The sequence below is a fragment of the Narcine bancroftii genome, chromosome 5 (assembly GCF_036971445.1).
Source record: "Narcine bancroftii isolate sNarBan1 chromosome 5, sNarBan1.hap1, whole genome shotgun sequence".
Taxonomy (NCBI): domain Eukaryota; kingdom Metazoa; phylum Chordata; class Chondrichthyes; order Torpediniformes; family Narcinidae; genus Narcine; species Narcine bancroftii.
The window spans coordinates 32,511,121-32,536,696 of NC_091473.1; the positions used below are offsets into that span (position 1 = coordinate 32,511,121).

At 38.5% G+C, this 25,576-nt stretch overlaps 1 protein-coding gene across 4 annotated transcripts in view; it reads left to right on the plus strand.

The window, feature by feature from the left end:
* The window catches only part of frmd4bb (FERM domain containing 4Bb), a 335,203-nt gene that overhangs the window by 265,140 nt on the left and 44,487 nt on the right, over positions 1 to 25,576 (plus strand). For all 4 annotated transcript variants that reach the window (XM_069937083.1, XM_069937082.1, XM_069937081.1 and 1 more), the window contains 2 exons: positions 642 to 699; positions 3,912 to 3,998. In XM_069937083.1, coding sequence (XP_069793184.1) covers positions 642 to 699; positions 3,912 to 3,998 — 145 coding nt within the window. The remainder of the gene's footprint in view (positions 1 to 641; positions 700 to 3,911; positions 3,999 to 25,576) is intronic.

The following is a 25,576-nucleotide window of genomic DNA, read 5'->3' on the forward strand; positions in this document are numbered from 1 at the left end:
AAACTCATGACTTGCACAAAGCCAATTATTTATCAACTTTCACTCATCAAGCTGAGTTGCCATCCCTTTGAAACAAGTTGTACAGACGACCTTACTAGTTCTGTGTCCTCCTGACTCGAGGCTCAAGGGGAAGCTCCACAATCTTTATAGAATTGTACTTTATGGCTGCCTGTCAAATAGTATAATGGCTCAATGGATCATTAATGGACAATATTGCAGCCAAGTTTATAATCTAGTGAGTGAGGCAGTCCTTGCTGCTAATCCAGTAATATAATTTTTATGCTTGTGACTTTTTTCTTAAACATTGAGTAACAAAAACATTTTGCTTGTTGCTGACAAAAAAAGATCATAGATATTGGTCAGTGTATTTTTTTTAAAGAACAAATGTTACACATGCAATGAGAGAAAAAACTGTTACCATTGTGCTCACATCTGTTTTTAATTTAAATCCAAAAGCAAAAGATTAGGCAGATAGTGAAAATGTATTATCGAAATTCACATTCCAATGCAAACCTTTTTTTGGCTATAAAGGTATTTGTATTTTTGTCCAACTTAATTACTGCAATTAAGATGTCAATTTATTCTAAATGTATGTTTGGGTGAAACATTTTGCTCTCAATTTAATGGCATTTTTTTTTCAGTTATATGACTGTGGTAGAAGCTCTTCCTACTTATGGTATTCATTATTACGGAGTAAAGGTTAGTTATTAAATATGTTTGTTTGACATTGCATGCTTTTAGCACACAGTAGAAGAAATTATTTTGTTTTGAATAATACTCTTCTTACCGCTTGCATTCTGAGAGAATCCTGTGGGTTTCTTTTTCTCATTCCACCACCATGGAGTTTTTGTCCCCCAGTCACATGAAACAACTACTCCAAAGTTGATTCATTTTCCCCCTTCCCTCCTTTGCACTTCTTTCTGCGAAGACATAAATTAGGGTTGATTCCTTTCTTTCTTTTTAAAATATTTTTATTAATATTTAAAGTGTAAACAATTATACAATGTACAACAAAATTTGAAAAAAATTACAAATATGATCATAATTTAAAAATCTAGAGCACATTCTTAATAATAAAATAAAGCATAACAACTAAAAAAAACAAAGGAAAAAAATTCAAAACCCTTCCTCTAAGTAAGGTTGAAAATTAACATGTATGAATCAATTAACACCTTCTTGAAGAGGGACAACACAGTGCCAGAATTCCAGAACAACACTAAAACTTAAGATTATTATAGTAGTCCAAAATGAACCCCATGTCTTCTGGAATTTAATATTTGAATCTTTCATAGCATATCTATTTTTTTTTATTTAACCGAGACATAATTTCATTTAGTCACTGTGCATGTGTAGGTGGGGTATTATCTTTCCATTTTATCAAAATTGTACATCTGGCTAACAACCAAGTAAAAGATAAAAATTTGGCTCTGAAAGGAAGTAAGTAATACCTCATCCTCTGGAGATATTCCATAAAGGGCAAGGTTCCAATTTTACATTTAAAATCACCAGTAGTGTTTGAAAAACATCTCTCCAAAATTTTTCTAAGCTAGGGCAAGTCCGGAACATATAAACTAAAGAATCATCATCTGTTTTACATTTGTCGCACAAAGGATTCATATCTGAATAAAAATGGGACAATTTAACTTTAGACATATGTACTCCGTGGACCACTTTAAATTGCAGCAAATAGTGCTGTGCACAAAAGGAAGTAGGGTTAATAAAATTAAAAACAGTACCCCAAACCTCATTGGAGAGTAAAAGGTTGAGATCCTGCTCCCAGGTGTTCTTGATTTTAACTAACAAGGCATGTCTTAAATTAATCACTTACTCATAGATAAGAAATATTAAGCCTTTTATAAGGAGATTATAATTCAAAAAAATGTGTTAAGAATGCATTGTTCTTTCATCCTTTGGAAAAGTAAGGATTAATATAGACTTTTACAATTTCATCATATCACAATGCAACTCACAGCCAAAAAGTATGATTAAAGTACGATCATATTGTAATATGGGAGAGTAACCAGCTTTGCGGTGTATACCTACTTCATTCCACTGTATAAGACATCCATTATTTCTGTGTACGCTGATGCAATAACAATTGAACATTATTTAGGATAAGGAACTGTAAGCCAAGAAAGGTGATATCATGGCCGGTGAGGTAGGCAAGGAACTGAAGCTGGGATCATATTTTAGAAGTAGCGCCATTCAACATAATTTGTATCTTTCAAAAATAATCAAAAGGGCCATACATAAAATTTGATAATCCTTCAAAGGGTTTCCACTAGTTCTTGCATCTCATTTCAGTTTCTTATCCTTTTTGATGAAATACCCAAAATCAAGGATTTAATGGAAATTATGCAGTCTGTTAAATATTGTAAAATAAAAATAGAACATAATCTTAAACCTTGAAATGTTATTGCCTAATGTATTTTTCTGTTGATTTTGCCATTTGGCTATCATTCTTCACCAACATTTAGTAGTGTCTGGCATGTAGGTTTGCTCTCTCTCAAGCAGCCACAAGTGCAGGGTAATTAATGTCAAAGCTGTAGTGGATGTAAAATTCAACTGGTGGAATAATTATGGGGAAAAAAAGTGATGTAATTGAGAAAATGAATCTAAATTGCGGTACTTTTTTTCTGAATAACAGAAGGTCAAATGCACAAGAAAAGTGAAATATTTGACATTTTACTGGCTTTTAAAGAAAGAATTGTTGGATACCCTATTTTAATCTGAAAGAGCATTGTAGGTGAAGTAATTGCACACTGTAACTTCTCCTTTTAGATGTTTATTTCTCACACTCAAATTGACTAATTCTACTAAAATGGCTGCTTGGTTCTCTAAATCCCATTGAGACATAACAGATGATCATCTATAGTCACAGTTCAATTAATCATTTTCCTATGATATTCAAAACATTCAGTTCTGTTAATGTTAATGGGATGGGTTTACAATGTAGGCTCAATACTCTCATCTTTTTGAGCACATATTACTCAATCAACAAACACACAGTGATCAAATCTAAAAGACAATCTAACTCAAATTATTTTTACTCAGTCACTGGTGATTTATTTTATTCCAAATTTGATGCATATTTGGCTTGAACAAATCTTTTTCAGTATTAAAAACTGTTGACTTAGCCTAATTAAGATATTCCTTTGATACAGAAGGTACTATCTGAATTTTTGTTTTGACATGGTTTGGATTAATTAAAGCTTTATGTTTAACTGTACAGGCTTCATTATTATAATCTAAATATGTTTATAGGTTGTCACTTAGGCTAAGGTGATTTAATGACTTGCTGTGTAGAGACTAGGTGCCAAGAAGAAAATGCACCTTGAAGATCTGAGTAAAAGGGGGGCACAGTTAGTGTAGCGGTTAGCACATTGCTGTTACAGTACCTGCAACCTGGTTTCAAATCTAGTGTAATCTGTAAGGAGTTCATGCATTCTCCCCGTGTCTGCATGGATTTCCTCTGGGTGCTCCAGGTTCCTCCCACCATTTAAAAAAAAAAGGTACCAGGATTGTAGGTCAATTTGGGGTATTTGAGGTGGTACAGGCTGAAAGGGCCTGCTGCTGTGCTGTAGGTCTAAATTAAAAATTTCAGGAAAAGAATGAATCACCAATAACATTAAGATTTCCACATTTAATTTGCACATATTGAAGTCTGGAAGGGCCACACAATTTTGTGGTGTAATGATGGTGAATAATTGGCTTTACTGATGCCAGCTCAACCACTGGGGTTGTGGGATACAGTTGAAAGGTGCATCCATACTGGGAAAGCATCTGCTTATTATGTTGGATATCTGTGAACATAATTTGTTATTGATTTTGATAAAAGGAGAAAAACACTCAGTAACACCACCTTGAACCATATTACTCAGCATTTACCTTTTTGGATTTGTATGTCTTAGGATAAGCAAGGAATTCCTTGGTGGCTTGGAATTGGTTGCAAAGGAATTGGACAATACGATTTTCATGACAAAGTAAAACCTCGAAAGGTAAAAATAATTATTTTATCCTACAAGTATAAACTATTTTTGTGCAGAGGCATAGTCCAGTGGCAATTTGCTGTCAGTTAATGAACAGCTTCCCTTGTCTTAAAGTGAATTTTAAAGGGGCCCCATTCTCCAGTTTATTGTTTTTCAGTCAAACGCACATGATGCAGCTTCTGTTGTAAAAACATTGCATGATGTAATGTTTGTTTCTCTGAAAAGGATTCCCTTGGAATCCAGTTCACTGGTTTGTACCCATCATGGATTTCTGTCACCCAGGAACAGGAAGGTCACAAAGCAGTTTAAATCCTAGTTTCCTGCCATGCAAAAAAAAAAACTATTTTGGGTTAGAGATTCTTTTGAGTTGTACTACTATTCTGTTTTATGCACAAACAAATTTTAATTGAAACTGGTTTGTACACCTCTATGTAGTTAAAACCCAGTCCTCCAGTCCTTAACCATGCAAATGCACTAGCCATCCAAGGATATGCAACCTGTGCCGTGATGACACTTGCACACAGAAGCCCGATGTCATTTGTGGCTTGCAAATGGCATGACTATTCACACTGGAGCAAATTTGTGGCCTGTTTTTGTAAGCGAGGAAACCACCTTCCCTTGTTCTGGTTATAAAGGAATGTGCTGCACATTATCAACTTTCAGGAGATCTGATTTTAAATAGTTCTTATGGAGTCTATTCCAACCACCTCCACTCCTCCTTGAAACCTGTTGCACTTCCAGTCACCTCCACTGTCACACTGATACTGCTTCATTTCCAGATGCTGCTTAATCCCTTGAAGCCCTATGTGACTCAAGGTCACACGCTGTCTGACCATTGAATAAAGAGAAAAACTGGAGGGACTCTATGGGTCAGGCAGCATCCATGAAGTGAAATAGTTAATGCATTGAGTCGAGATGCTACACTGAGATTTAAATGGGAGGGACTTGGCCCCAATCCTCTAACCCTTTCCCTTTTTACACTTGCTATCTTGTTGATAACTGAGCTGACGAGACTTCACTGGTTTATAAAACGACCAGAGTTGCAGGCCCAACATTCAAAAATCAAATCCGTTCTCCATTACTAACTGTGAAATTAGACTTCTGTGTGACTTCCAGTCCAGTGAGTACGTACTGTGTCACTCGCGACATTATCTCTGGAGGCAGGACCGCCCCCCCCCATGGCCCCGCCCCCCTTAAAATCCAGAGTTGTAGAATTACCTGCAAATAATGGTGCCGTGTGAAAGCCTCCCAGGGTCAACTTGCCCTGCAAATTTTCCCGTTTCCTAGGAGGGTTGGCAGGGAGAAAGGGGCTAATGAGTCCCTCCAGCTTGTCTCTGTTCTCTCAAGATTCCAGGATCTGCTGTTCTTGTGTTTCTCTGCCTAATCCTTTCTCTCTCCGGTGGCTCTGATAGCAAATGTCTTGAGCAAGTTTTGATGCCTGTTGCTTATTGTTCTAGAGGTGCTTGATTTTTATTTCTGTTTGATGTTTTTTGCACAGATACTTATTACAATACCATTCAAGAAATACTAACCCTGCATCTTTCCTTTAATCTTTGTTGCCTTGCCCCTGATAATTACTGTAATCTGGTGCAGTCCTTCAATCCCACATCTCTTCAACTCTGTCAGTCATCTTCATCCCCCACACTGCTACTTCCTGCCTCTGACATTCTGCTTCCCATTCATTGCCTCCTGTGCAATCCTTAAATCTCTATGGCCAACTTTTTACATACCTTTCTTAATCTTGACTTTCAGCTCAAGGTCGAAGATTTTTTGTGTTTTACTGCATAAAAATTGTGACATAAATTTAAGTTGGTGGTGAAAGGAACATTGAAAGGCTGCAGTATTAAATTTAGAAGGGCATTTCGTTTAGCTTTTCGGTATTGCTTCCCACACTTCACATCAAATTGTAAAGTCAATTGGTGATTATCAGCGAAGTGTGGAAATGCTCTTGTGTAATAGTTTTCTTTTAACGTTGCAACCATTGCTTTCGAGATTTAATCAGCATTTATTTATAATTGCCCAAAAGCAAGGCTTAAATCTATTTCCAATTAAGATGAGTCCCTATCACAAATTATCTCCATGTAGTTGCATGGACAGCAGTAGCCATAAGCAGTAATGTGGTTCTTTCCCAGTAATATAATGTATTGCTAGTTTTCTAGGAGCCCTTTAAGAGATTAGTGAGGTGTGGGGTCTATAGTGCAGTTTCACTACTTTGCTCCCAGATCAAAAGATCAGCATGAATTTAATTATGGAAATCTACCATCACTGCTGTAACACTAGGCAGCTTTCACAATGTTTGTTCAGATTAAAATAGCAAGGTCTAGGCTTCTGGATGTGAAAAGTAAAGAGCTGGTTGCCTTGACAACCAGGAATCTCACTTGTAAATTCCTTCATTAAGGGGTTCCATTCAATTTCGTCTGTATAGTTAATTGAAACACACAAGACAAGATTCCAGGGGTTCAGTCAGCTCTCCATTTCAGAATGTAATTGAGAATGAAGTTTTGATTCCAGGAAAAATGTGTTATTCAGTACAGTAAAAGTGGGATGTATGCTATCCATTGGGAAATAATGATTGAAAAATTGAAGAGTTCTATTTTGACAAATGCAACTGGGTTTCTTATAAGTTTTACTGTTTTTTGAGTTCTCGTCCAAGAGGAATAGACTAAATAGTAACAGAAACCAATGTGATCCCATCCTGGTTTGAATGATCACAGAAACACAGTCCAACCTCCAAATCTGTATGATTGTAGCAGCTGCCCACGCTTACTTTGCTGTGATTAGTACTTGCATTAATGGTCTTGGTGTTGAATATGTTCTTCATTGAGAATGCACATTATGTTTCTCTTCAAAGCACCAGATTTATTTTTCCCATCAACAGCAGACATCCAATTTGAAACTTATTACGACTTTCTCTCTGCCCAACATGGATAATGATACAATGACAATACATTGGACTTTTCATTCCAGGAGTATCCATATGGGTAACTCACGACATTGACTTGAATTTATGTACACTTTCAATATCAAAAGGTTCCATGCAATTGGTATGATCCTTAAAATGATTGACAAAGTTCTTGATCATCTTTCCTAATACCATTTCAGTCTTCTTGATTCACTGTGAGGAAAACCCAGAAATTGAACCTGCTGAGCTCCTTCAGCATTTCTGTGTTTTTACTACAACCACAGCATCTGCAGACTTTCATGTTTCACTTGTATTACTGTGTAGTCCCTTTGAGATGTCTTACCAAGTTGAATGTGTTGTACAAATGCAATTTATTATTGCTAATAATATCATGAAAGCTTGGCCAAATCAGAAAATCATTGCCATTGGTAATTGATCCATTTGAAAAATTGTGCTGGCTGATTTTTTTTTCATGAAATAGTCCCAATTAGACAAGAGGGAAGATAGTTGTATCACTTCACACCAACATTGATTCTTCTTGCAGTGTAACCGGGTGACACATATCTCCTCTCCAGGTGCAAAGGACCTAAGGATGCCTCACTGTCCTCTGACAGGCCTTGTATTTAAACTTCCTGACTGTACCTTCCCCTCTCAGGATAGCCCAAGTGGCTGTTCTAGACACAGACCTCCCAACCTGTGATGCTAGATACCAAACCAGGAACCCGACTTGCCAATCATGGGTATAGTTTATTGCCCTAAGTGTGGGCTTGGATGCCTCTTTCTGTGATTATATAGATTTTTAGATAACATCAGAAGGCAGCTGGAGATTTCTTTGTGAGTATTTTGTTCGCGTCACCTATATTTTTCCCATTTGACTTGTAATGAGGTGGTTATGCTTAGAAGCAAAACATTTACTTGTTTATTGAGATGTTTGGGAGATCATATTTCTGTTTTTTTTTCAAATCTGTCAAGAAAAGGTCATCTGAATAAAATAGATAAATATTAAATGGTTTGAGAATTTAGAAGAAAATTTTGAGTTTTATAATTTACCAAAAATTGTATATTTATTTTACTTGCCAAACAGTCCTGAAATGCTTTGTAGAAAAATTTATGAAGCTAAAGTTGATCTGTACTTGAATTCAGATCATTACTACAAATTGGAAACCTTTGTGAAGGTTAGAGACAGAATGTAGCACATCACCCAGGTTTAAGGGATGAGATGAAAAACAAAGTCATCACCTCTTGATTTTGAAAACAGGGGAAAATGAAGCATTTGAGACTGCAGGAATAAAGTGTTATACTTTTGTCTGTAAACATAGTGGGGGGGGGGGGGGAGGGAATGGAAAGCAGTTTCTTCTGGATTGAGGATAAAGCCAGAAAGAATCTGTGAAATAGACATTGGTTGTAAACAAGAAATCAGCTGAAAGAAAGGGTCGGATTGTCGAATGATGTTTTCTTGTACAATATTGTGGAAAAATAATGGAATCATAAACATAGAAATGAGCCCTTATAGTCATTAATACACTTATCACATTTGCCCACATTGGGTCACTCCTTTTTTACCAAGAAACTTCCAAATGCCTTTTGAATGTCTTAATCTCCACATTAAATTTTCACTTTGAACAGACTAGCTTTTTGTTGAAAATTAGGCAGGGAAAATTATTGATCCAGACAATGAAATGAGACTTCTTAGAAACAATTGCATTAGTGTTGGGGTTTAGAAATTGAGTCAAAACTGAAGCGTGAATAGATCGTATACTTTTGGCGTATGTAGGTAAGTCTGCAAAGCCCATTTCATACTGGCTAACCTGTAAATTGTCCGTTCAATGCACCAGTTAAAGAAGGGTTTTTGGCCATTCACACTGGACCACTGTTAACCGGTTCTCTGCGTCCTTTCACACTGTCCACCAGGCATCCCTGGGAAGAAGGGTGCCTATCCTCCACCAGTGATGTCTGAGTTTTTTTAAACTTTATTTAAGATTTTATAACATGAATAAAATAAAGGATTGCATTTAAAAAGAATAAAAGTAAGATAATAAAATTACAGTACCACATCAGTAAACTAAATAAACTAACCCCCCCGCAATGATTATTACACAACATTAATAACCTAACTTAAAATTAGTCTACCCCCCCAATAAAGAGTGAAGAGTTAATAAAATGAACAATATTATATATAAGAAAAAAAAGCCCACTTACAAAAACAGTAATGTCTGAGTGATGCATCTGCTAATTATGATCTTGTATTTAAACAAAATTAATCATGGCTAATTATGTTAAAATTAAGCATTATGTACAGTTCAGTATGAGCCCTTCAACCCCAGTTGTAGTGCCGACCTATATAAACCTTTATCAATTTATAAACACCTTGGGTATGTCAGGGATGAAGTACAAGCATCAACTGATGGTGGCCCCGCCCTCCCAGAATTCTCTGTGGCAGAGAAACCCCCTCCATGAGTGCTACAAGTGCTCCGTGCATACAGCCCTTTATCTGTCACGTGGAATTCTGGGAGGGCAGGTCCGTCATCGCTCAATACTTGCATTTCATCCCCGACTTTCCCACGGTCTTTATAAATTGTGAGGTTCTGTGTTTTATTGCCGCTACCTCATTCCAACGGTCCGTTATAAATTGTTTTATGTTATGCTGTACATAATGCTTAACTATATTATGATTATGCATGATTAGTTTTGTTTGAATACAAGATAAAACATTGACCAGGATTTAGTAAATTGAATACAAAGTTTGCACCTTTTTTTAAATGTTCCTGCATTCATGCAAAAATGTCATCAATGTGTCACTACTTTATCCCTGGAAATTCCATGTCCCTTTCACACTGGGCTAATCAGCACACAGGTGTTTGACGACCCCAGGGTTGATACTACCTACCTAGGCAATCCACCCCGACATGATTTGATGCCTATGTGCCAATTAAAGAACTTTCACACTGGTCCCTTATCCGGAAGATTGGCCAGCAATTACTAGGACAACATGCCTGAGTGAAAGTGGCTAAAGTATTCAGTGAATACTCTGATCTTGGTTTTAAAACAACATGTAGGTGAGATATCCCTTGCATCTGGAGTTTGAATTCTATTTTAGGCTGGAGTAATAATAGAATACCTTTCAACATTTCCAATTTATTAAAATAAACACAATTTTCAGCCAACAAAAGATAACCAGAGTATTGTGAGATTGTTGATATTTTGTAAAACTGAGTAGTATTGTGCTCTACAATGATCTGTATATTTTGATATACAGTTGCTGTTTATTTAGCTGTCACCAGCTTTGAAATATTGGCATTGTTTTGTCGTGTATATTGCAGTTCAGTAAGCAGTTTCTTTCACTCTCAGGAAGCATCCGAGTCATTTAGGTTCCTGTAATTTGAGTTTGAATGGAAACCGAACTGCATCTAATTACAAATTAACTATCCATATAAAAGGCCATGACCTTTCTCAAGGTAGAGGTATTTAGGTGTAAAATTTTAAAAAAGTTAGTGTTTGAAATGTGCTTTTGTCAGAACTATGTAAAATACTTATGTAGGTTAAGGGATATATTGCACACCAGTTTTCTCACCCCCACCCCCCCCCCCCCCCCCACTTGTGAATTTGGAACAGTTCTAAACTTCACTTCCTTTGTGTATGACAGTAGGCACTTTTACTTGGCATTTTCATGAGGGTCTATTTTCCCTTGCACCTGACTGCCATTATCAGTAACTCCTGTTAACCTTGGGCTCCTGTCACCTTCAGAAAAACAGTGCTTACCTCCTTCCTAATGTGCAGTCAAAAAGGGAATATTGCAAACCTGCCATCAGTGTCACATCAAATCATTGTGCGTGTATTTTAATTTAAAGATAAATTAGTAATTTAACATAAAATTGTGTGTTTTAAATCCTACCAAAATTTTAAGCGTGTAATTTCTGATCAAATGCCAGCTTGAAGCTTTGAAGTTCTGTCATGTGAATTCCAATTGTTCAGGTGGGCATGTTAACACCCCAGTGTTATCTGAAGAAGAAAGCTGTCCTTGGCCTCAATCTCCGTGCCACGCAACGAGACACATGGCTTGACATGCTTTTTAACCTTGCATGGGAATTTTGTCACATTTGCATGAATAGCAGTGGCCTCATTTTGAAAATGGTGAACAGGAATAACAGTGTGATAACATTCTCTACGTATGCTAATTTTTAGACAATTATTTCCTTTGCTGGTTAAGTAGCTTTCCTGCCCCTGAGATGTAATAGCCAGCATAAATTGAAAATGTTTCTTTCAAAATAAATGAAATGATGGCCAATGTCTATTGATGAATATTAAAATATTAAAGAATATTATTGTAGTTAGAAAAAGTTCTTCATTCTCTTTAGGTTATTATTTTTTTTAAAAAGTAAGGCTAAGATTCAGGGTTTCAAGGTTTGAGTTACAGGGAAAGGTTGTGCAGACTGGGGCTTTTTTCTCTGGAGCATAGAAGATTGAGAGGGGACTAGATAGAGGTGTTTAAGATTTTAAAAGGGACAGACAGAGTAAACGTGGATAGGCTTTTTCAATTAAGAGTGGGGGAGATTCAAACTAGAGGGCATGGTTTAAGATTGAAGGGGGAAAATTGTAAGGGGAACATGAGGGGAAATTTCTTTACGCAAAGGGTGGTAGGGATGCAGAATGAGCTTCCGACAGACGTGGTCGAGGCAAGATCATTGGTTACATTTAAGGAAAGACTGGATAGTTACATGGATAGGAGAGGACTAGAGGGGTATGGACCGGGTGCTGGTCAGTGGGACTAGGAGGGTGGGGATTTGTTACGGCATGGACTAGTAGGGCCGAACTGGCCTGTTCTTTGCTGTAAGTGGTTATATGGTTGGTTTAATTGAGCAAGATAGCAAGACTGCATCTGATGACTTGTGTGAGAACGCGAAAAAAAGGAGTAAGAAGAGACCATCTATAGCTCCTTTAACACTTGCATCCCACTAAATTAGCTGTTCAATGTCCCGGGATAGGAATGGGGTTTTTGCTGTTCATGCTTGACCACTCTGAACATGCCCAGGGTTAGGACTATTCTGCCTTCTACCAGTGACATCATGACGCATTGAGTGATGGTGAACCTGCCCTAAATCCTGATAAAATTATGATCTTATATTTGAACAAAATATAACATAATTAAGCTTCATGTACAGTGCAGTATGAGCCCTTCAGCCCCTGTTGTTGTGCAAACTGATATAAACTTTTATAAAGGACCGTGGGAAAGTGGTAGCAATAAATAGCAATAACGGACAATTTTTAAACAGCACACAATATATAAATACTGTCGGGGGGAAAGCAATGGTGGACCTGCCCTCCCAGAATTCTGTGCAACAGAAAAAGGGCTGTATGCACAGAGTACTCATGGAGGGGATTTCTTCACAGCATGGCGTTCTGGGAAGTCAGGTCCAGCATCACTTTATAAATTGTGCGCTATAGCATTACCAACTTTCCCACGCCGTTTAAAAATTTTGCATTATTGCTATTTATTTCCTCTCTCTTTCTCCCCCTGAGACTTTCCCACGGCAAAGTTTATACATTCATTTTAATCTTTTTTCCTTCACGTTCCTGGCTCACACAAAAACTTGGGTCATTTCTATCCCAGAATGTAATTGCCCATTCTGCATTTGCTTGATTGCAACGCCAGCATCTGCAGATGCCGTGGATTGTACTAGGGATCGAGGGCGTCAATCCCTGGCATGAGATGACATCATCTCACGCCGGCGTAGAGAAGATTTTTCCTTTCACACTCGATCCTTTTTAAGCTGATTGGCCATTAATTCCTGGGACAACTTGCAAGTGTAAAAGGGGTTTATCATTCAATAAGATCAAGGTAGATTGTGATGCTTATCTGTGTTAATTACCATTTGCCTACATTAGGCCCAAATCCCACTACTCCTTTACTATCTAAGTGGCAATCAAATGCCTTTAAAGCAACTCTACCACCACCCAGAGCAGCTTGTTCAATATCAATCATGATTGTCTATGAGAAAAACCTGCCCCTCAGATCTTCTTTAAATTTCTCTCCGCACAGCTTAACTCTTTGCTGTCTAGTTTTGGACTCCCCTCACTTAGGAAAACTATTCTATCTATCCTAACTCTGCTTCTCATAATTTTACAAACCTCTCTCTACAAGGTCACTCTCAGTCTTCCATGCTCCCAGCAGTGGCAGATTGGCCATTAGGCTGAGTAGGCTGAAGCCTAAGGGCCCGGAAGGTAAAGGGCATGTCACAACCACTGGTTCACCAATGTAACCGTGTGTCAATATGGTCTCTCATTAGTCCTGGGTCCACCCGTCAATCATGGCTCGCAGAAGTATCGTGTTCACCTATCAATCAGCAGGGGGGTCTCGGTCCCATCTATCCATTCGGGCTCCACTGGATCCAATGCTACCTGTCAATCAATGCTCACGTTTGTGTGCAATTCTCAGATCTGCCTCCTGCAGCAAAGCTCAGCTCAGGCAATGTCGCTCATGGGAGGTTTACTTTTTTAGAAGAGCCTCTCCCTTCTCCTGTGTTATTTTGTGTCAAGACTTTTATTTTAGAATTGATTTTTATTTATCCTTTTGAGGTTATCAGACTTTTCAAATTATTTGGTGCTAGCAGACGGCTTCTGTAAGGTAAAATTTTGTTTGATTTTAATGAAGTTTTTCTTCCCCTCCCCGGCAGATAAATTTAGAATATGTGAGGGCATTATGCCATGAACAATTTCACTTTATTCTATTCAATGAAGGGTGGGGGTCATGGGGCAGGGGGACATATCGGGTGGGAGGGCGGAAAACCTACTAAAGCTCAGCCTTGGGCCCGGGTGGTAGTTAATCTGCCACTGGCTCCCAGCATATCCAATCTTTTCTTGTTACTGGAGCCCTCCATTCCAGGCAACATCCTGGTCAATCTCTTCAACACTCTTTCTAGAATCCACATCATAGCTACAGTGTGGTGACAACTGTACATTACACTCCAAAGGTGGCCTTGCCAATGTTTTGTATAACTGTATTGTGATGTCAAAACTTTTCTGCTCAGTGCCTTGGCTATGAAGGCAAGCATGCAAATGCCCTTTTCACTATCCTATCTACCTGCATTGTCCATTTTTGTGAATGACAAACTTGCATCCTGAGCAATCTCTGCAGATTAACTCTCGTAGAGATCCTGTATGTGTCCTGCGTGTGATATTTCATGTAACTAGCAACACTGTGACCTTGATGTTAGCTTCTTTGCAACATCAAAATGGTTATGCTGTGGATAAAAGAATCTTGTAGCGTACAGGTCCATTGATGGTTTCCATTGAGCTCTGAACCAAAGTGACTGTTGGTGTTTGTGATGGGCAGAAGATATCTAAAGTGTTTCAAGTTCTGATCTTTACCCAGTGGCATTAAAAAATGAGGATGCTGGAGAAATGCATGGTTGAGTTAACTTTTAAGTGACCATGTTAATGATCTGCAATATTTAACAAGTAACACAGCTCGACACAAACCTGGCACATGTTGATAGGTAATTTAGCGAGGTACTGCGTGGTTAATATTTTTGTGCTTTGTGCAGATGTATTAAAATTGTTTTGGCATCTAAAAGAAATGTCATCTGCTGTTTTCATATTTGCATTGGAATGATTTGATTGCAAATTTTGAGAGCAAATGTAACTGAATGCCCACCTGTTGGGTTTACTTACTGGTTTAAATCCAATAGCCCACCTGTTCATTAGGATTAAGTACACTAGCAAGCATTTTACAAAAGTCAGTGGTGCAATAACCTGCTCAAACACTTAGGTACAGTTTGCTTTTTAGAAAATCAGAGGCACTTAAATCAAGCTGTGCATTTTTAATAGGGAGTATAATAATGATTGGAACTTTTCCCAATATTTACAGAAAAGTTGTTTGAAGACTGGGCAGGAGAATGCACTGAACATGTTAAGGTTGAGCAAATTTTCAATATGTGCCAAAATTCATTTAATGGTGTAAAATCTGCACAAATGGAATAAGAAAAACAAAGCTCTATTGATGCTGCAGAAATTGCTCCTTGGTCCATGTAGCTTAATTCATCGTGCCAAGATCCTATGTTGGAACAGCAAGAGTATCATATGGATCTCCAGCAGCTTAGTCAATAAAAGAACAGCAAGCAAGCTCCAGTCAGTTTGTCCTGTGAGAAAATTATTCAATGCTCGGCCTTGTGATACACTGACTAAAGGCAGAAACAACAGTTTCTCTCTTCCCCCATGGATATTTTCCTCCCTGAAGGAAAGCACCTGGTCTTTTCTTAGTTATTTTCCAGAGAGACACAGATGCACTCAGTCATGTATCTTTGATTATTTTGTTTTTCTTTCCCTAATTGTATAGCAGTTTTTGAAAACTCAAATAAATTTCCTCCTCCACGTCACTTTCCACCCCCCCCCACCCCCAACTGCTTAAGTGAGCTCAGCCTCATAACTTTCACTATAAGCAAACTAATGAATTATTTCAAAATCCCATTTTTTTTGTAACTAAAAATTTGGAGGTAAAATTTAGTGATTTCAAATTGCATATTGCCAATTATATACTGTTTTGTACAAAGTTTACATTAATAGTGAAGGAATTTAATTTGTTCTAAATAAATGGAAGCCACAAGAAATATTTAGAAGGCATATTTATATGCAGAATTTATTATTGTATTAACAATTAAGCTTGCATTAAACTAGTTCATTCTGTTTTGACAGAATACTGAGCATGGTATTGATCTGAAACAGTTGGTTACAGAATAATATTATTTAAAAGTGCATTTTGCTTTTCATGGTCATTTTCCTAAGATTCTTTAGTAAATATGAATGGTAACTCTCATTTGGAGGGGGGTGGGGGTTAAAAGGAAGGGCAATGTTTAATACAGAAAGGAACCATTGTATGGATGCGCATTTTATAATGATCTTTGATTATTAAATAAATGGGCATAGACTCTTGTAAAACCAGCTGAGCATGTAACCCGCAAAGACGAAAGGAATTAACTTCTGTTCTCACCAATCAATTGAATTGATCCTGAATGCCATTACTTTTAATTGATCTATATATAGTATTAGAATTATTTTTTTAAAAGGTGCAGTTGATAGATAGCAAAAAAATGGAAAACAATCTCAGATAAGATTTCAGATTTATTTTCAGAGTACATGCATAGCATTGCATACAACCTTGAGATTCTTTTTTCTTCCGGGCAAGGCAGAATTACTACCTTTTGGTAGTGCAAAAAAAAAACTCAATTTTCACATGTATGCTGTAGAATTGCTCAGCAGATCAGGCAGCATCTGTGGGAAGAGAAAAGTAGTCTGTTAAACTGCAGGGTGAGCAATGATATTGATATTGAGGTTATTAACATATACATAAGTACATTGTACAAAATTAGATAGCTGATGAGTAAAAGCCAGTATTTTGAATTGGGAGTCACAAGAATGTGGTAATGCTGAAATCTGAAGCAACATCTTGGCCCAAAACATTGTCCATCCTTTTGCCTCCTCGTGGCCTGCTGAGTTCATCCAACAGTTTATTTTTAGCATTTCAATAGGGAAACTCTGTATTTGCAGCAAACAGTAATTGACTATATTCTGAACTTGGAAAGCAAACATTCCAAGGCATCAAAAAACACGGTAAATGTTGGAAAGTCAATGCTAGTCAAAATACTAAGTGTTGAGAGGGCTGTACGTTAGAAGAATGGCAACAAGGTGGAATTTTTGGGAAAATAGTTCTACTTTTAATGTCATTGCTCATTGTATCATCAAAATCTACTCAGCTACAATAAGTTCCTCTTCCAGTGGTGATAAGAGTGAACAAAGATGGAACTTGAGAGAATTTTGTTCAGATCTATGTTCTGAACAAAAATGATCAACCTCAGAAAGATTTTGAAATGGGTGTGTTTGTTATGTTAGTGGAGATTAAACAGCATCTGTGGAAAGAGGATCAGAGCAAAAGTGGTTGAATTTGTGGCTTTGGACTTTGAAAGGGTAATATATGCAAGAACAGAGAGATCTGGAGATGCAAGTGTATAGGTCATAAAAGTGGTGGGGCAGTTGAGAAAGTTGTTAAAATGCATACAGCATTCTATGCTTTTTTTTTTAAAAAAGGAGATATCGAAGGCATTGTATGGTTCTCCTTGGAACAGTGGAGATTGTAAAGAGATCTGGTAGAGATGGTTAAAACTATGGTGTAGGCAGATGACTGACAAAGAAAGTGAAGTGGCAGAAGCGTATTTTGTTGACCAGAGTGAGTGGTTAGGTTTTGGAATAACTGGTGGGTTTATGAAAGGAGGAGATTCAACTGTATTGTTTGAAGGTCAGCTGGATATTGGAACAGAAATACGATGGGAAGAAGGTGGGGAGCCAGACTAGCTGTTTTACTCTGGTATGGACATGATGGGCTGAATGGTCTCTATTCATTGCTACAGCTATCCTGAACTTTTGTAGATGCATTACTTAGATTGAAACAGATAGGAAATGAACCTAAGATAGAACATTGTCATAGTGGGGAGGTAATGGTAAAGGAACTGCACTTGTTCTCATAAAGAGATCGAGAATGAAGAGGAACTTATCGTAGCTGAGTAGAATATTATTGGTGATTTTGCTGAGACAATGAGCAATGGAAGATTGTGAAGGATCTTGACTGAAACAACTTCAACAGTGGGGAATTAGCTTGCAGATCACCAGTTATTTGAGAACATTAAAGAGGAAAGGAAGGTTAGGGGTGAGCCATTAAGTAGCAGGAGGTGGTTGTGTAAGTTATTCCATGTCTGAAATCCATCTGTCCCTGACTTGATCTTCCTCTCTCGACTACTGATTCTGCCTGTTACTGCCGATGCTGTCACGAGGGGAGGGATCCAGATAATGCTACTCGTGATGCAACAAATTTGTGTTCCTACACAAAGACGGTCCAAACTCTACCTGCTTTATTTATGATCGTGGGGGAATGTTAAGGATTTTTGGGTTTATGGAAAGAAATAATGTCTTTCAGCTGGATGTTTAAGGGCCTGAGGTGAAGCCAGAATTTGTATCCCTAATCTGAGACATGCATCATCCACTTGGATAGGCAATCCAGAGCCCTCCTGGCCAGAATCTGCTGAATTACTGTGCACTGCACACTGAACAAGAGCTCCCACCTTGGCTTCAGGACAAAGTGGTTAAAGCTTGTCAACTTCCAATGAAATACCATGCAGAGAGTCACCAAACTCTATATGATTTTCACTGAAAAAGACTAATGCAGTTGGCCAGGAAAATCACAGCAAAATTCATTTCCCTTGGGAAATTGCTGCAATATTGTAGCAATAGAATAAAGGTGAGTGATGCTAGGCCCTCTGTTTTCTCCTACTCTCCCACATTCTCAGCTCTCCTTTTTGTAACCATGACATCAGTTCTGACAGACATCGGCCTCAAGCTTTTTCCCTCGGGGACGGAAAGCACTGTCCTCATTAAAGGTCTTACCTTCGTAATATCCACCCCATCCAACTCCCATCCTGACACCCTCCACCCCATTGACCACAACCCCTGCCTGGTCTTCAACTCCAACCTTCCCCTTTCAGAGACAGAACACTCTGTCCTCAGTAGATGCCTCAACATGGCATCTATTTTTCCTACAATTACAATGTCTGCAGACTTTAGTGTTTCACTCAAGCTTTTCAAACTGAGGAGACAACAGATGAAAACAAAGTAAACTTTGTGATCTGTTTGCTGTTGACTGCTCTGTGAATGTCAGATTTGAGCATAACTTGGGGCAGAGTGTTGACCATTTTTCTCCAAACATTGTGATAAGGTATGTATCACAAAAGATGAGATGTTCCAGCCTGCTGCAGGAAACCTCATGAACTCCAGGCCACATTGAGGATAAAAACCAAAGCTAGAATTGCCAAAGGAAGAAGAGTATTATATGGGATCCCAGAAATGTCTCTAAAGGAACTAAACTGAAGGACTACAATGCCATTGTGTTGTCAGTACTGATGTGCATTTGAAAACCTCAATGGTGTATCAATGTCACAGAGTAAAGATGGACAGTCTTCACAACTGTCATAAGAAATCAAAGGGATGAGATTGCAGGATAGGGCTCGGGACATTCATATGGATGAATAGTCCATGTCCTTGTATTGCTGGTCAGATTACAGATGAATGTCAAAAGGGAGCCTAACGCAGAAAAAAAAATTTGAATTAATCCTTTAATCTATTTTGAAGTATTTGAACAGTTGGGTGCTCCATGTGTCGTCTGCCAGCCTTAACTGCAGAAATATAACTTTGGAAAGCAGATATCTATTTTAAGCTCTTATGTCCTGTACTTTCTTCATTTATTACATTCCTGCAGCAATTAGAAGGTTCGTATTCATTTTGAAATCCGTATATACTGGAGGAGTTTCCACTGACTTGAAATGCTGATGTCATTCATGGTCAAATATGATGTGTCCCCAAACAGTCTGTGTTGTTTTTCTACCATTTTGTCCTGAAATTATTCTCAACAATTCACCCTGCTGCTTTTGTGGACAAGTTTGAATCATCAACAGAGCCAATTGCAAATCGTTACATCTTATCTGTTCACAAATGCCCCAAATCCCCTTGCAAAGAGGAGAGAAGGCCCTGTCAGCTTCCTCCCCAACTTGTCCAGCCAATTGTTGGATTTTCATCTCTGGACTTTACCTGCATTGGAGATTAAACATGGAAATTTTCCTGTGTTTTAGCTCTTGGTATTTAGTGTGTAATTCAGCATCAACCACTTATTTGCTGGTGATGAATAACAAAGTCAAAACAGCCTCATTATCCAAGGGATGTGACTGTCTCCTGAGTCAACATTTTTTCTGGCAACTCCCCCCCCCCACAAGAGGCATTGCACATCTGTAGCTTGGACAATCTCAGACACTCAACTGAAGTTTCCAGAACTGTGACTTGGACAGGTTGCGGGGGCAATCCAGGTGCACTGATGGTGAAGCCTTTGGTTTTGTCCAGCAAGTAAGGTTAGTTGACGGAGGTATTGTTGAGGATGTGTGTTTCAGGAGGAATGTGCAAATTGACCTCTGCACTGTGATGGATGATGTCCTTCAGGAATAGGCAGGGAATGAATTAATGAGTTGGGCAATCATGGCGTCAGAGGGGAATAGGTACTTTCTTTGCATCTGTGGCTGGTTGCACTGAAGTCTAGTCTATACATTAATTAACACTGGATCATGGTGCACGCAATGTTTGTGGGTGGGGAGGGGGTCTGAGGAACCTGGCGCTGATAGGAAAGGGCTCAGTGTGTCGGGCAACATCCATGGATTGAAGCGGTCAGGCAATGTTTCAGCTCCGATCCCTTCACCCTTTATTATAGGTTGTTCAAACTAAACTAACAGCAAGGACAAGTACCACAGTGTATCAAGTGTCATTTACAATTTGTAAAACTAGTATGCATGGTCTCGATCCAAAACATCAACAGTTCTTTGTCCCTATTGCTGTTGATCGACCCACTAAGTTCCATTTGCAGATTATTTTTGCCTCAAGATTCCAGCATCTGCATTCTCTTGCATATTTATATAAATAATATCCAGCTCCTACAGGGATTGGTAGACAAGTGAATTTTCCAGTTACTTGACACTCTTGCAATGCCAAGCAAATATGCCAGCATTAAAAATAAAGTTTAAAAGACAAAAGACAGTGCAAAATGCAAAGTAATTTGAAAAAAAAAAACGATCAGTGTTGTAGTCCTTAATTATGTAAAGTTCTCTTTAATCAGGTAAGACCCTTATTAACCAGGGATAAAGAGACACTCTGAGAGTCCCCCCCAACCAGCGAGCAGCATCAACCAGCTCTTCATCCTGGGCAATTCCATTTCATTCAAACAGCTGCTATAAGCAAAGCATGAGCAAGGCTCTCTGCTGGCTGAATATTTGCTCCCGTCTTCACTGAAGGTTTACGTGTTACTTCAGAGTACACTGGCTTTTGCATATTTAAACGTATTTACATTTTCATTTGTCTTTCTCATTATTTATTTTCCTCCCTTTTTTTGCTGGTTGCTTGAGGTTGCCAGTTGCTTGAATTCTGGAAAACTTCCCCAACTCTCTCCCTTTGGAGCAGCTGTGACTTAGTCATGGGTGTTGTTAGCCTTCTGTCAAAAGCAGTTCATGGGCAGGATGACTATCCTTGTCAGCAGTTCTCAGAAGATTCTGTTGCAGAATGTTTACATTTATTTCAAAGGTCACTCTGACAGCAAAATACTACTAATTCTAAACTTTATATGAATCATTACTCACAACCAGCCAAGTTATTGACCTTTGTTCAAGTGATTAGACCAAGAAAATTAAACAGAATTCATTTGGAGCAACACGCCTATTTGGGGACTATTTGCAAGGCTGTGAACAAAACCTTGTGAATGTCTGCCTTCAGAATTAATGATACAAGCAAGTGATATCCCTGAGCTAAACTATCACTTTATATTGGATTGAAACATACAGTAATCCTCTTGTCATGCTTATAAAATAACATTTGGGCTTGGCTGATGAAAATTCATTTTCCTTTAATCACCAAATGGTATACCATCTGAAGAACATTACTGAGATTGTGAGAATCCATTAACTAGATAGTGTAATAGTATACGTTCATATTAAAGGTTAATGCATGTTTGATTAGTAAATGATTGAGTGGACATCTGCTCCAGAATTCTTCCTTGAAAAAGAAATTCCAGTCTAATGGATTTATTTCCAGATATGTGGGTAGGTTGATTTTTTTTTTTAACTTCCCACTTTAGACCCAGACCTAGTTCGACATTTGTCTTCCTTCTATCTTTGCTGGGACCAGTTATGATTAAGGTCAAATTGCATGAGGATAGTTGCTATAGCAACCACTCATTGATGGCTGAGTGTTTGCATGGCTTGGAATTACTCAGTGGGAACACACCTTTGTAAAGAGAAACTAACTGATCAGAGCTTTCTCCTAAGTATTTCATTTAGACTATTTCTAGATGTTTTGGTTACAAGATTTTCCACTAGGGTATCCCTGCAGCAATGAGCATTATGTCCAAAAAGAGTTGGTTTTTTTTGTACCAGCCATTCCCAACGGAGGCCCTATGTCCACTGCCATTCCCCCCACCCCTCCAGGGCCAGAGCACATTTATGTAAAAGCCTTGTTACCTTTTCATCTCGTATAGCAATTTTTTTTGTGTGTAATCAGTAGGAGAAAAGTATGGATGAAACCAAAACTTGCCTGCCTCACAGGAAAAGGGGGCTATAAACTTTGAGCAGAGTCCAGTGGCGGTGGGGGTGGGGGGTAGGAACCATAGTCAGGAAAAAAGATGTTGAAAGTGGCTGCTTTTAAACAATAGTGCACTAGGTCTTTGTATCTTGCATCTACTGAACTTTACGATGCCAGTATTTGATTTGCAGCACTGTCCATGATGTTTGAGACAGACACTTTTTTTTCCTTTATTTGTCCTTGTTCTCCACAATTTTAAAATTTATAATCAAACAATTCACATGTGATTAAACAGCATGTTTCAGATTTTATTCAAGAGTATTTGTGTACATTTTGGTTTGACCATGTAGAAATTACAGCACATTTTATACATACAGGTACCATAATATTTGGGACATAGCAACGTCATGTATATTAAAGTAGTCATGCTTAATACTTTGTTACATATCCCTGGCATGCAATGATTGCTTGAAGTCTGTGATTCATAGTCATCACCAGATGCTGAGTACCTTCTCTGGTGATGCTCTGCCAGGCCTCTGCTGCAGCCATCTTCAGCTCGTGTTTGTTTTGTGGACTTGTCCGCGTAAGTTTTCTCTTCAGCACATGGAAGGCCTGCTCAATTGGATTTAGATCAGACTTGGCCATTTGAGGAATTTCCAGTTTTTAGCTCTAGGAGCTTTTGCTTCAGCAGTATGATTGGGATCACTGTCTTGCTGTAGGATGAGTTTGGAGATATTGGCTCGAACTTGAGCAGGTAAGATATTTCTATACATCTTAAGAGTTCATTTTGCTACTTCTATCAGCCATCACATCATCAATGAAGATAAATGCACCTGTACTACAGGCAGCCATACATGTCCAGGCCATAATGTCCCCACCGTGGTGTTTCATAGATGAGGTGGTTTGCTTTGGATCTTGTGCCGTTCCTTTACACCTCCACACTTTGGCCTTGTCATCACTCTGATGCAGGTTAATCTTGGTCTCACTTGTCCACAAGGCTATTTTAAATACTTCTTGGCAAACTGTAATCAGGGTCAGTGCCAGAACTATGTTAGAGGGGGGCATTAGCGATTTTGAGGGGGGGGGGGTTGCTGGCAGAGGCGGTGTTGTTAACTACTGTGTTTAATGTCATTCGCCCCTCCAATGTGGGGGCTATTTGTATTGTGTCAAGTGTCACTAGACACTACTGACACTTGACATGCTAATGACATGGGTGGAGAGTCACTAGCATGTGTCAACGTAGACGCTACTGACACGGGAGGGAGTGAGGCTGGTCTGACGGCCAGTCCGTATGAGGGGGGTCACAACACCCCTTGGCACCGACCCTTGTCTGTGGCTAACTTGTGGTTTACATCTTGCAGTGTAGTCTCTGCATTTCTGTTCATGAAGTCTTCTGCAGACGGTAGTAATTGACATACCCACACCTGCCTCCTGAAGAGTGTTTCTGATTTGGTGGATAGGTGTTTGGGGATTTTTCTTCCTTATGATGAAGATTCATCTGTCATCAGCAGTGGAGGTCTTCCTTGGCCCATCAGTCCCTTTGCAGTTGCTGAGCTCACCAGTACGCTCTTTCTTCTTAATGATGCTCCATACTGTTGATTTTGGTAATCTTAAGGTTTGGGCAAAGTCTCTTACTATTTTATTCTTGATTTTCAGCCTCATAATGGCTTCTTTGATTTTCATTGCTGAACTCTGGTCCTCGTGGTGAAAAATTGTAACTACAGACTCCAAAAGTGATCAAAAGCTTACAAACAAGCCTAGCTCTCTTATACCTGCACCAATGAAGCAATTAAACATACCCAAATACTCAGAAACACCTGTAAAGCCAAATGTACCAAACATTATGGTGCCCTGAAATCGGGGGACTATGTATAAAAAGCGTTGTAATTTCTACATGGTCAAACCAAAATGTTTACAAATAACGTTGAATAAAATCAGGAATGTGCACTTTAATCGTATGTGAATTGTTTGATTACAAATTTAAAACTATGGAGCACAGAGGCAAATAGAGGAAAAAGTGTCTTTGTCCCATATTGTATTGTATCATATTCCAACATATTACCCCCAAAAATGTATAAAGGAGTACAATTCTAAAACCTCTTGTATTTTTGATCCTTTATTTTTAAATGAAGTCATAGGAATTATACTTGAATTTTAAATTGTCCCAAGTTGTCCATGACAAAGGTGTCTGAGTTTGAAGAGTGATCAGCTCAGCTTCCAGTTGAGAATGATTAGCAAAAATGGTGATTTTAAGATTAATATGTTTTTAAGATTAGATGATTGGCCAGATTATGGGAATATACTAAACTGATATTATGTTGCATAGAACCATGACAGAGTTCATTATTCAAACATTTATTTAATATTCAGTTGCATCCCATAATGAAACTATTTATTTCAAATGAGAATACCAAATATAATAATTTTCATCGGTTCATTGATTTCCCATCTGTAATGGCACAGATGATTAATTTACCAGGAGTCTGTGTAATCATACGGAGAAATAGAGTCAAATCCATTATAAGAACTACAAAGACTGCAAATACTGAAATCTTGAGATAACAATGAGAACCTGGAGAACTCAACAAATCAGATAGCATCCAGGATAGGAATGGTCAGTCAATGGCACAGTTAGACCAACTCTATTACAGGACCATTGATCTGTCTATAAGTCCTCAAAATTTAATATACAATCAATTTTCCCCTCGTTCTTCGAAGTCCAGGGATAATCCTCTTCTGTCTGTATCTGAGGTTGACGTGTGGGATGCTTTTAGGAAAGTAAATCCAAGATAAGCGTCTGGGCCAGGTGGAGTACCCAGCCAAGTATTAAAAATATGTGCTGACTAACTTACCAATGTACTCACAGATATCTTCAACATCCTACTTCAGCAGGGTGTGGTACCCACCTGTATCAAACAGGTATCAGTCATACAGGTGCCCAAGAAGAGTGTGGTAACCAGCCTAAATGATTATTGACCAATGGCACCCACATCAACAGTGATGACGTATTTTGAAAGGCTGGTGTTGAAGCATATCAGCTCCTGTCTGAGCAGCAACATAGATCCATTCCAATTTGCCTATTGTAGCAACAAGCCTATGGTAGATGCCATCTCACTGGCATTACACAAAGCTTGGAACACCTGGACAGCAAAGGTGCATACAGTACATCAGGATGCTCTTTATTGACTACATTTCAGCATTTAACACAATCATCTCCTCAAAACTGATCAGAAAACTTCAAGACCTGGGACTCCACACCCCACGGTGTAATTGGATCCTTGATTTTCTGACCAACAGACCACAATCAATGAGGATTGGTCAGAACATCTCCTTCACAATCTCCATCAGTTCAAGAGCACCACAGGGCTACGTTCTAAGCCCCCTGCTCTACTCATTACAACAATAATACCATCTACAAATTTGCTAATTATACCACTGAGTGGGTTGTATAAAGAAAAATGAGTCAGGGGGAGGAGTCACGCGATGGAGTAGTGGCCGGACGGTGAACTCCAGCCCTCTCCAGAAAAGTCGGGAAAAA